Source organism: Pteropus alecto, unplaced genomic scaffold (genome assembly GCF_000325575.1).
Source record: "Pteropus alecto unplaced genomic scaffold, ASM32557v1 scaffold20, whole genome shotgun sequence".
In the NCBI taxonomy this organism is placed as follows: Eukaryota; Metazoa; Chordata; class Mammalia; order Chiroptera; family Pteropodidae; genus Pteropus; species Pteropus alecto.
The window spans coordinates 194,383-207,118 of record NW_006436298.1 but is presented as its reverse complement, the minus strand read 5'-3'; the positions used below and the strand labels follow the sequence as shown (position 1 = coordinate 207,118).

The 12,736-nt window shown below is 37.1% G+C and overlaps 3 protein-coding genes across 3 annotated transcripts in view; 1 reads left to right on the top strand and 2 right to left on the bottom strand.

Annotated features, from left to right (window-relative positions):
* Positions 1 to 859, bottom strand: part of TRMT10C (tRNA methyltransferase 10C, mitochondrial RNase P subunit) — a 4,479-nt gene extending 3,620 nt beyond the window's left edge. Inside the window, exon 1 of the mRNA XM_006913062.3 lies at positions 708 to 859. The gene's annotated coding sequence lies outside the window, so the exon portion shown is untranslated. The remainder of the gene's footprint in view (positions 1 to 707) is intronic.
* A 55-nt stretch (positions 860 to 914) lies between these two features.
* SENP7 (SUMO specific peptidase 7) overlaps positions 915 to 12,736 on the top strand; it is a 134,713-nt gene continuing 122,891 nt past the window's right edge. Inside the window, exon 1 of the mRNA XM_006913060.3 lies at positions 915 to 1,022. The gene's annotated coding sequence lies outside the window, so the exon portion shown is untranslated. The remainder of the gene's footprint in view (positions 1,023 to 12,736) is intronic.
* On the bottom strand, positions 8,483 to 9,568 carry LOC102882719 (putative protein FAM172B). Its single transcript, XM_006913360.1, has one exon. The coding sequence runs from the start codon at positions 9,566 to 9,568 to the stop codon at positions 8,483 to 8,485; it is 1,086 nt and encodes a 361-aa protein (XP_006913422.1).

Here is a 12,736-nt window from a genome sequence, read left to right as displayed (position 1 = left end):
GCTGCGAGGTTAAAGTCCAAACTTATAAAGAGTTTATAACGTTTTCACGAAATAACCTGTTGCTCACCTCAACGACACCTCTCTATTCTTAACCTGAAACTTTAGACCATATATTCTTTCTATTCTTATAGCACTCTGTACCTCTCTATCATAGTACTTTGTAACACTGTATAGTAATTGCCTGGTTACTTATTTGCCCCACAAGGTGGTAAACTCTATCAGGGCAAGGACTGTATTTATATTAACACTACCCAATGCTTGGCCATACATGTCTCTCAGTAATTACTCAAGTATTATTCGAATAAATACCCTGGTTCAATACTTCTCACATTTAAAATATGTTCAGACATATTTTAAAGAAAAAAAAAATTACTTTAGACTCTCCGGAATATTTAACCAGGAGCCCTCAGCCCCAGTGTAAGAAACGCTGATTTCAGAACAAAAGATTTTTTAGTTTTGTCTCTGTAACTGGTAAAGATTTTTAGGATATAGAAATGAAAACGCACAATGTAAAAAGCGAACAAGGATATAATTTTGGCAAACTGCTTTTTTTTTTAGGTATTGTATTATCTATAGTTTCTTAAATCACTGCCTTCCAATAATCTGTGGACTTTCTTAGCGCACATGCTCCACTAAGTCTATCTTAGAACGTCTCCTGCCTCCTCCCACCTCAACACACACTGGGAGATTACAAGAACTGCCCATACCAGAAGTGCAGAGACAGTTGCTCCCGCCGGTGCAAATCGCAGGGACCCCGAGAGGCCACAAGACTCTGCTGTGAAGTGCAGCCCAAAGACGGCGCCACACCTGACCCGCAACAGGCCTATCAGTGAACACAGGAAATCATCATTGACCCGTGGCCAGCAGCCGGAAATCCCGCCCTCTCTTCCCGGCGCTGTCATATGACGTCATGCCACAAGGGAAAGACTTCCGTCCTGGAAAGCTGCGCTGTTAAGCAGCGCTATCCGAGAGAAGGCTGGATACCCGCCCCTGGGCGGCTTGAGGCAATTCTCATAACCGAGGTGGGCTATGTAGCTGCTTTTTTGTTTGTTTGTTTTCCCGTTATTTAAAACTCTGTAATCCTCTTAATCTACTCTCGACTGGGTCCCTTTATTTATAAGCCTTTACTCACATAGTATTACAAATGTTTTCACAAGTTCACTCAGCTTTAAACTCATTGATGCTAGTACTGTAACTTATTAACCTTTTTGATCAAGTTGTTGCTAGTACCTGGTACAATGCCTGGAACCTGATAGAGAACACTAAATATCTCTTGCTCCTATTAGCTCATATGGAAAATTTAATTCGAAAATGAAATTAAGGCACATACTGCAAATTTGTGGCGTTTGGGCCAAAATCCAGTCTGCAGGTGTTTTATTTAGCCAGCACAATATTTTAAAGTCTTTTGATTTAGTTGTCATTCTTAAAACATAAGGCACATTATTCACTGGGGGAAAAGACAGTGTTTTCAAGGAATGGTGCTGAACAAGTTAGACCCTTAAACTAAAACCATATTCGAAAATTAACTCAAAATGTATCAAAGTCTTCAAAGTATATGAAAACTATAAAACTTTTAGAAGAAAACATGGGGGAAATGTCATGGAATTGGATTTGGCAATGATTTCTTGGCTATGTCCCCAAAAGCACAGGCAAGAAAAGAGAAAATAGACATTTTGGACTTCGCCAAAATTAAAACTTTGTGTACATCAAAGGACACTATCAACAGAGTAAAAAGGCAACTACAAATCACATCTGATAAGGGATTAATATCCAGAATATATAAAGAATTACTATAACTCAACAACAACAAAAAAATCAAACAACCCAATTTAAAAAATGGGCAAAGAACTTGGACAGACTTTTTTCCAAAATACACATTCGAATGGCCAATAAGCACATGAAAAGATGGTCAACATCACTAATCCTGAGAGATATGGAAATCAAAACTAAAATGAGATACCCCCTTATACTCATTGATGGCTACTATGGATGAAAAAGGGATTCTGTAATAAAGCTAACAAGTGCAGTGACAGAAAGTAACCTCATAGTGTGATCTGATCATAAATTCCTATCTGGGCAGGTCATGGTGGTTAGTCACACCCCAGACATGCAACTTTTTTAGTAAAAGGTTTTTTATCTTTGCCTTAAGCAAGCCCTGTCAATTCTTGTGCATCTAGAGTAACACATCTTTGAGATGCCAGAATAATCCTCTTTTTCAGACCCCTCAGAATCATAACCACCCTCAAGGGAGCGCATAATCTTGTTAACTGTTCTGCAATCCAATCCCCACCTTGTCTTCTTCCACCTTCATTTAATCTTTCTTATATTCCCTCCTTAATTCCAAATGCATAAAAAAACCTGCAAATTGTCATTCTTTACTTTTTCAAAATGATTTTTCTCTTTCTCCTTGATTGAAAAGGGCTTTGTGCTCACTTGCTTCTTTTCTTTCCTTATCCTTCTGCATACTGCACAACCACTCCCTAATCATTAAGCTCTAAGGTCAGCATCTGTTTTAGGTACAAATCTTCAGGTCTGTTGACCACAGAAACAGTTTCCGATCAAACTAAAGATAACATCTTGGAGCTTCACACCCATGAAAGCGGAATGACCCTACAGGCATCCCCTTGACACCAAACAGAATGACACTATGACTGACATCAGGACCTAATACAATGATCAGCTGCTTAGCCACAACCAATCAGTAGAGCCCACAACCCAAACTCCAATAGCTACCCCGATGAATGAGTTTTCCTCTGTATAACCTATCCCCTAGAGGCCATGGTGAGCCAGGTCTTAGAGCATTAGCTCACCTGTGTCTCCAAGTTTGGCACCTTTTCCGTAAATGAACCTTTGCTTTCTTTGCTGCAAACTCCTGTCCGTGTCTCCTTTGACTTTGGCACGTGCCAATAAAACGAATCCCTTGAGTTCGGTAATAATTCTAGGAAGCATTTTTCTCAGTCTGTTAAGCTCTTGTTTCCAAGCATATCCTGTTTGGTTCAAATAGATGCTAATAAACTCATAGCATTTTTCTATATGTTCGGGTGTTCTTATGTCAACACTATTATAAAGAAAGAATAATAAATATTGTCTGCGGTTATGAAGATGTGGAGAAATTGGAACTCTTGTGCACTGCTCGTGGGAATGTAAAATGGTGCAACTGCTATTGAAAACAGTTTAGTGAGTTCTCAAAAAACTAAAGATAGAATTACCTTATGATGCAGCAATTCTACTCCTAGGTATATACTCAAATGAATTAAAAGCAGAGACAAAAATAGATACTTATAATCCAATGTTCATTTTAGCATTATTGACAATAGCCAAAAGGTGGAAGCAATGGAAACATCCATCAACAGATTAATGGGTCAACAAAAAGTGGTATGTACTGTTAAAAAAACAAAATTCTCTAATAAATCTCAAGATCTAATTGGCTTTAACGAAGAGATTTATGAATCAGGCAGCATCCCATCAAGCGACTGGAAGGGTGCTCTGGGGAGTTGTACAAATTATAGGCAGAAAGAGGGTGGGAATGAGTGAATTATTTCAGGCAAGGTTGCTTTCCCTTAGGGGAAGGCAGGGACTCTTATCAGGAAAGTTTTTATAGGAAACAGGATGGGGCAAGTGAACTATTAAGCAAATGAAAAGAAAGCATTATTTTGGGCCAGGACACCTTTTCTTTGGGAGAAGAGATCTTTGGGGTCAAAAAACATGGGCTCAGTCAACAAACTCCGCTTGTTGCTTTCCTTAGGAGAGGAACTGTTGGCCAGATGATAATCTATCATAATTTTCACCTCATGTGAGGTATATTTAACTTTATTACCAACCTGGCCTTTCTAACAGTGCTTTACAAAATGTGATCTCCAGACAAGCCGCATCAGCATCACTTGGGAATTAGTTAGAAATGCAAAATTTTGAGGCCCCGTTTTCCAATTCTGCTGAATCAGAAACTCTGGCAGTGATGCCTAGCAATCCTTGTCTTAAGATCTGCAGGTTATCTTGATGCACTCTAAAGTTAGAGAACTAGTTTATGAAGAAAAGTTGAAAAGCAAGTGAGGGAAATTCCAGTTAAAGAGAGACTTTCCATTAACGAATTTACTAACAATGTGTTCTTTTTGTTGAAATATGTTTTGTCTAGTATTGGGAAATGGCACACAAATCTTGGTGTACTTTGCTTTCAAACAATGATCACAGTCTATTAATTCTAACTACTTTCCACAAGAAAGGAAAAAAAATTGAATTGTCATATGATGATGTCAGAAGGTCTTAGGATTTTCCTGAAGCCCTCCCATATCTATCTTTTCTCTACTAGGACACATCTCTGGGCTTCAGCTTATAGCCAAAAAACTGGAGATGTTCCTTTTCTTTTCTTTCTTTCTTTCTTTCTTTTTTTTTTTTTTTTAACAACTTGCAACAATAGATCTACATTAAAAGTCAGAGTACAGAAATAGAGTAAGGTGGCCCCTGGGAGAGAAAGCTTAAAATAAGCTTTGATTTCAACACAAGCATTTGTCTGTGGCAAGAATACTGATGTTTTCGCAGAGAAAGAGAAAACCAGTTTCTAAACACATGAGTTGTTTATCAAAACAAACAAACAAAAAATTAAAATACGCTTCCAGAGCAAAGATAATCTTATAACTAAATGAGTTGAAGTGCTTTACCATTAGTTTCAGTTGGCATAATTTCTGATGTGGTGGTTTAAGATGTGTCCCCAGGTTCTTTGACATTCTTTTCAACAGGTGGAGCCTAATTCTCCTTCCTTTGGACTTAGTGACTCCTAATAGGAAACTAATAGACTAGTATGCAACTTCAGAGAGCAGGTCATAAAAGGCACTGCAGTTTCCTGCTTGCTTATTCATTTGGATTGTCCACGTAAAAAAAGGTAAACCTGTAGAGAAATTTTAAAAGTGTTTTTATTTGAGTTAAACTGCAGATGTGCTGGGAAGCAAAATCTCAAATGCTCTGGAGAATGACAATTTTGCAGTTTCTTTTATATATTTGGAATTGAGGAAGGAAGGTAAGGAAGATTACATGAATATGGAAGAAAGCAAGGCAAGGAAATATCTATGATTGGATTATAGGATAGTTGACAAGATTATGTGCTTTTATGAAAGTGGTTGTTTCTCAGAAGCCTAAAAAAGAGGTATTTCAAAGGTTTGTTAACCTAGATGCACAAAAACGATGTGCAGAGCTTGATTATGGCAGATAAATTTTTATCAGGGAAGTTGTGGGCCTGAGGCATGCATGACTACCCACTGTGACCTCAAACAAGTTACTGGCCATGTCCAGAGGACACTCAAGTGACAAAGACTCTCCTAGACCAAACTTTTGTTAGGTTCTTCAGAACCCTCCTCTGGACTAGTCCTCAACCTAGGCCCTTCATGAATCATCTTACCCTTGTGGGACCTACAAAGCTCAGTCTTTTTCTTTTTCTTTTTTTTCTTCTTACATAGCTCAGTCTTAATATGAGTCCTGCTAAATCATCTTCCCACTCTTGTTATCTGATTAACATCTCCCACCCTTGATGTCTAAGCCTTTGGCCTTCCTTTAGCAAGAATTCCTTCTCCTTGATGTCTCTCAGTAATTTTCCATCCACTGATCCCCTCACTATGCTCCTTGGTAAATTCCCAGCTGTCTTTGCTGTATTCAGACTTGAGCCTGATCTCTCTTCCTTACTGCAATATCCCTTAGTAAAGTCTTTCTGACCATTTTAACAAGTGTCAGAATAATTTTTTCTTTAACAGAAGCAGCCTAGGTAAGAGGTCCATATGGTGAGGAACTAAGGCCTCTTGCCAACAGCTAGTCAAGCATTAGATCATTGCAGATCCAGACAATCTTGACTGTATTCTCTCCTGAGAAATCTGAGCCAGAATCACCCAACTAAGCTGCTCCTGAGTTCCTGATGAACAGAAACTGGGATATAATGTTTGTTGTTTTAAGCTACCAAGTTTTGGGGGTAATCTATTATGCAGTAATAGATAATACATCTGACTATCAGATTAAATAAATTGGGGGATATGAGAAATATCAAATTTCAGTTAAATAAATGCAAGATATGGTGATGTTTTAATTTTTTTTGTGCTTTTCACATTAGGTGCATTAAATACATTCTAGTTTGACTATTTGTGTTGGAAGGGATTTCAGAGCTCACCTCATTTACAAAATGGGAAATGAAGGCTGGGTGAGATTAACAGTTTATCGAAGGCTAAGATTCATTTAAAATTTATATATCCTGATTTACATACAATTCAGTGCCTTTTTTTTTTTCATTATGGTGCATGATGCAGAAAAAATGAGAAACTTGAAATCTTACGTCTTTGCTGATAAGGAATTGTCTTTGTTTGGGTATCATAGACTGAGAGGCCTAAACAACATTTATTTCTAGAAGGTGGAAAGTCCAGGATCAAGGCACCAGCAAATTCAGTGTCTGATAAAGGCCTCTTCCTGGTTCATAGATGGCCGGCCATCTTCTTGCTGTGTCCTCACATGGTGGAAGGGAGTTCTCTGGGGTCTCTTTCATAACAGCACTAATCCGATTCATGAGGGCTCCACCCTTATGATCTAATCACCCCGAAAACATGCCCCTTCCCCCATTCTAATACTATCGCATTAGAGATTAAGACCTCAACATATGAATTTTGGGGGCATAAAAACATTTGATAGTAGCATATATTATAATATATGCTAGGTTAAAAAAATAGATACTAGATATAGCTATGTATAGAGAAATCTGTAGATCTATAGATATGGCCGAAAGTCAGTTTTTCAAATGTAGTGTCTAATATGGGTTCCTTTCTTACTCATCTATGGGCAGAGCTAAAAAAATTATTTGTAAACTATTACTTTTTAAAAAACTTTCCGAAACAGCGAAAATACATTTTTTCACCAGTAGTTAGTTCCTTACTCAGCAAATAGTATTTCAAAACACCTAATTGCTCAAGCCAGAAAGCTGGGAGTAATTCTTGTCATTTTCTTCTTCTCATTTCTGACCTCCAATCAATCACATAATGTTGTTCATTAAGAGTATTAAGTATTTTTCAGACTACTGCCAAAGTTAATTTGGTCTCCCTGCTTCCAAGCTTGTCCTCATCATTCTAATCTATTCTCCAAACTGCAGGAAGGATATACTTTATAAACTGTAAATCTAATAATATTCTTCTAAAACCATCCAATGACTTGTCATTAGAATAAAGTAAAAAATCTTAGTGATGGACAATGCAGCCTTGTGTAAGCTGCCTTTGCCTATTTTTCTAACAACTTTCCAGCTACTGATAAAAACTCTCTCCTTAACCAAATCTGAGTCTGGCTCCTCTGTGCCCTCCTCTCAATTAGGCTCCAAAGTTGGGCTCTGTTTTTAGTCTCTTTAGTCCAATTTTATCAATTCTGCAGAGCCAGTTTGGTGAAAATCTCCCAGCTTTGGTATGTGACCATCATCTATATTTGATAAAATACCTCATCCTCCACTTTCAGTATCACATCACCTTGGCTTTCTTTCAGCAAGAATCTCCCTTACCCCCTGATATTACTACTTAGTAATTTTCCGTTCACTGATCCTTTTCCTGCTCCTTGACTATAAATCCCCTCCACTGTCCTTGTATTAGGGGTTGATCCTGATCTCTATTTCCTACTGCCCCATTGCAGTAATCTTTCTTGAATAAAATCTTCCTTATTGTCTTTAACAAATGTCAGTGAATAATGTTTTCTTTAACACTACTCTCTCATAATTTTTTTAGCTCTAGCTAAACTGGACTTCTCTCTCCTGCCTCAGAACCTTTGTACGTGCTATTCTTTTGCCAGTGACTGTTTCCCCAGCTAACTACTACTGTTCTTCAAACTAAGCACCATTTTCTCCGGGAAGTAGTCCCTGAACTCCAAGGCTTTTTAGCTATTATGCTAGATGTTCCATGGCACTCTTTATTTCTTAACACTTCACACATGCAATTTGTTGTTCACTGTGAATTCCATAAGGATGAAGGCAATGTTGGCCTTCTTTGCCAGTGTCCTCAATACCTAGTATTGACTGGCACATAGTAGACACTCAAATATTAGCTTATGTATGAGAAAACAGACATGCATGACCAAAAAAATTTAAAAGAACATGAACAAAGAATTGAGTTTGCTTATGATATTTAATTTTTATGTTCACTTGTAATTTTAACATGACATTAATAACATAAGAATCAAAGATTGATTTACTATTTAATTTCTATTGACTACAGTTTTGGTGCCATTCTATTAAACCATTAGAAAGTCGCTTTTCAAAAGAAAGATCTAACTTGATTAATACCGTAAAATATTAATGATAATATAAACTGACTTTCTGTTCATCAATAGGCTACAAAAGAGAACATGTTCTCTTTAAAAAAAGTAACAAATCAGACCTTAATCCAGAACATAATGCTGTGTGTGAGCTGGAAGTGTTCTTTTTTTTCTAGCATCTACATTAAACGAGTTTCAGTGAGACAAAACTTAGGTGACAAAAAGTAATTTAAGCACTTTCCTTTATTTTTGTGGAGCTTCTAGTTACTATTGGTATGTGCGAGGAATTAATAGTTGTTTTGGCTTTCAGAGCTTTTTTAAAGTATTTAAAAATTGACTGAAGGCTAGAGGAAGGGGCTAAGTCGTGTTTTTCTGTACCAGCAGAAACCGTTGGGAATTCTTTTTTCAAAACAGTATCTGCAGGTTTATCCAAAGCTCTAGGACTTGTGACCCATTCACGGCAGTGGTGCTTTATCCATGCTAATAACTGTACATCACTTCCCAGCTGGTGTCTTACATGATGTTGAGAGTCAATAAGTGCAACAGCATATACTTTGCTCATCACTTCCCTCTTCCTACGAACAAGCAAGTCCATAAAAACCAAGCCTCCATAACCATGTACAATGAAGGCAACATCCTTGCCTTCAGCCTTTGAAATGAAGTAATCCCAAGTGTAAGCCACATGTTCTTCAGGGGTGTTGCTACATCTTTTTGGAATACTTCGGAGAGGCTGCTGGAGAGATAAAAAACTCTCAGTCTGAACCACTTTTAGGGAAGAAGACTCAATATTTTGTGTTAAAAGGCCTTTCCACTCTTTTTCCATCTTGAGGTCCACAAAATTGTCATTGGGGTTCAGCACAATTACATCATAATGTGCCTGCAATGCCATTTGAATACATGGTATCTGACTTCCATGTTGTAGACCATGATGTATTATGGACTGCTGACTCCACTGACCAGCTCTAAAGACCCCATGGTCTTGAAGAAGGACAAGAAGGGCAGAATGATGATTTGTTAATGCTCTCTCACTCATAAAAAAAAAGCTTCTTGGTTCCTTATCAGCCTCTGGTGGGATGTATACTTTTTGTAATTTGCACACTTTCTCCAAAAGCTCATAAATGTATTGTTCAAGCAAATGGCCAAGGGCCTGGTAGCGCTTGCTATTTCTCTCAGGGACATTTTTATAATAGTTAAAGACAAAAGGCCTTTGTGTCTCAATGTGTCTCAATTCAGCTTTTTCATTGAAGTCATATTTAAGTTCTTCTAGTAAGTCTGATTGTTCAATAAATTTTTGGAAGCTCAGTTCCCGTGTCATTTGTAACCACTGAAAGTGAAAAAGCAATAATATGTCAGTGCTGGAAAAAAAAAATTTCAGCTTGCTAAATTCTTGTGGGGAATCATGCTAAATTAAATACCTCATGAAGACATTAACCTTCTAGCCTATGGTAAATACTTTAACTCAAAATAATTGTAAATGATGCAAAATAGTGAGAGACCAAGTATACTAATGAACAATGGCCAGACCACATATAAAAATAGAACTTTGACCCACAATCTGCAGCAACTTGCCCAGAAAGCCAACCCCTTATCTATAATTAATAGCCCCAAAAGCTAGCCTGCTATATAAGTCAGACCTGTAGGAAGTCAGACTGCTACCTTTTGAGACCAGGAAGATAAACAGTACTTCTATTACAATCAGCCCAATATGACAAGTAATTTATTAAAAACTGACAGCTTCCCTATTTTTTATCTCCGCTTCCAACTTAGGACCTAGGAGAGAAAGCCTCTAACCAATGCCTACAATCTCTCCATGCCAGCAGCCTTCACCTTTTTCCACTATAAAGCTCTCCCACTCTTCTGCCTGCCTTTGAGTCTCTGCCAAAATGCAAGTGATGGTGGCTGACTCCCTTACTATGGAGAGCTCAGAAAAAATAGGTTTTGCTTTTCTCATTTGGTTGGTCTCTGTTTATTTCCACAGTAAGCATTTAATGAATTTTATAGGGGATGGCAGTGAGGGGGAAATGTGAACCAGGTAGTGTAGGTTATGATCAATTTATCTAATAATAGAAGATATGGTTATTCTGATGTCTGAGAAGAAAAAAAGCAGCTGAGAAATTAATTTAGAGTATTGTGGACAGAGCCTACTGGGAAAAGAAAAGGCTTTAAAAGGTTAACTGGCTTGCCCTAAAGCCAAACAACTATTAAATAAATGATCGGGTATTGAGGTTGTCTGACTCTCAAATTCATGTTCTTAACAAATACATTAATGCACTCTCTCCTTAAATTTCCTAACACTGACACTGGCAATCCGCAACCTACTTCCAATAAGTAGCACTCAAAAATGATTTTCAGTATCACTCAAGCTGCTATCAAGGCTTAAGGCAAAATTAAGATGGTGCTTAATTTGCTTTCTTGACTCTTCTCACTTTCAAATCTTATTTTTTAATTCCCACAGCCAGTGGGAATCAAAGCACCCACTATCTACCTCGTTCTCTATTCCTTCCTGTTCTATTAAACTTTTTCTTCTAGTGTTGCTGATTTCAGGTGCTATGAATTAGTGTATTTTTCCAACGCATAAATGACTGACTTAACAATCTTTTGAAAGGAGAAGCATCTGGAATTTGATTTAGGTTTAAATCTAGCTATAAATTTCTAAGTTGAATGACTTTCATTAGGTTTCTTACTCTCTAGGAGTTTCAGTTTTCAATCCTTATTACTCTATCCTGCTACTCTGCTTTTTCTTCGTAGCCTACATTACTACCTGACATATAATAGTTTACAAATTTTTTATTATGTCTTTTAGTTAACTGCTGTTACTTCAGAACTTAGAATAGTGTCTGGCACATATTGCAAAACAGTAATAACATCATTTATTTCACAAGGTTGTTAGAATTAAATTAATACAGGTAAAAACCATCTCATAGTGTTTCGCACATGGAATTTTCTATGATTTAGATAGGATGATCTTCCTTTTTGAGATATGTAAAATAAAAACCATATAAATTTTTTGTCCAGCCTTCCTTATTCACTCAACATTGTGATTTTTATCCACAATAATAAATGTAGTTCTAGGTTATTTATTTTGAACTGTTTATAGTGTTTTATTGCTTGAATACGCCATAGTTTAACAATTTTTCTGTTGAAGAATAGGTTGCTGCAATTTTCCATTATTACAAACAAAGCTGCAACATTCTTATAGCTATTTTTTTGTACACTTTTCAAGAGTTTTCCTAGGTAATATTCCTAGAAGTGGAATTTCTAGGTCATATCAACATCTTCCATTTTACCAGATATTGCCAAATGGCTCTCCAAAAAGGAAGATCTATTTTATAATTTGGTATGGATGAGGAGGTTTTTTTACAGAAAAGCAGTAATCTCTCAGATCTAAAAAATAAATTGTTCATTCAGATGTTGTGCTGAAAACTTCCCTTTTCTGATTAAAAATAGAGAAAGTTACAGAATATTTAAAACTCAATGAACTAAATAAAGAACCTTGTTGCTATTTAACTTTTCCTTCAGACAGTAATATAAACAAAATTGGTATTTTTTAATAGTGCACAGTATACACTTTTGTTAAGTGTTTGTATACCTAGTTGTTTGAGAGGCACTTCTCAGGGGAAAGAATGGGAGTTTGCAAAGTGGAAAACCAAAATGGCACACAGATATATATAAAGGTCACGTTGAGGTGAGGTGAACAAGTGCAAGATGGAGAGCATCTTGTCGAGTGAAAAGGTAGACAACTCTTCAGAATTTATTGTAGCATATTTTGCTTGGCTAATATACTCCAACCTGTCACTTTCTCTCTAATTCATATCCAATGGTCTACTTGATATACTTATTTGGATGTCAAATAGCTATTTCAAATTTACATGTCTCAAATATCTCTCTTCAATCTACTCTCCTTTAGTCTCTATTTTTGTAAATAGCAACTCCATTCTTTCAACTGCTCATGCTGCAAACTTCCCTTCTCTTTCACACTCCACATCCAAACAATCAGCAAATCTGTAGTCTTCCTTATTTCAAATATATCTGTAATCTAATCACATATCCCACCTCCATCTCTACTACCCTAATCCAAGTCACCTTCTTCAATAAGCCTTCTATCCAACCTCTTTGAATAAGCTCTCATCTCCCTGCAGTCTGTTTTCCACATAGCAGCTAGAATAACCTTTTCAAAACATCTAAATTGTATCACACCCCTTTTTAAAATCCTTAAAGATCTCCCCTCTCAGAATAAAAGCTTAAGTTCTTACCATGACCTCCAAGGTCCCACATGGCCCTTAGCTCTCCAGTGGCATTTCCTTCCATTCTCTCACTAGCTTACTCATCTAGCTACATGATCTGGCTCTTAGCTCTTGCTCAGGTATCATTTCCCACTGTTCTCTTGCTTACTTCACTCTAGCAACAGCTGGCCTCTTTGTCTCCAATTTGTGAAGCAAGCTCCTGTTTAAAGGCACTCTCCCTTGCTATGCCTACAGAGCTT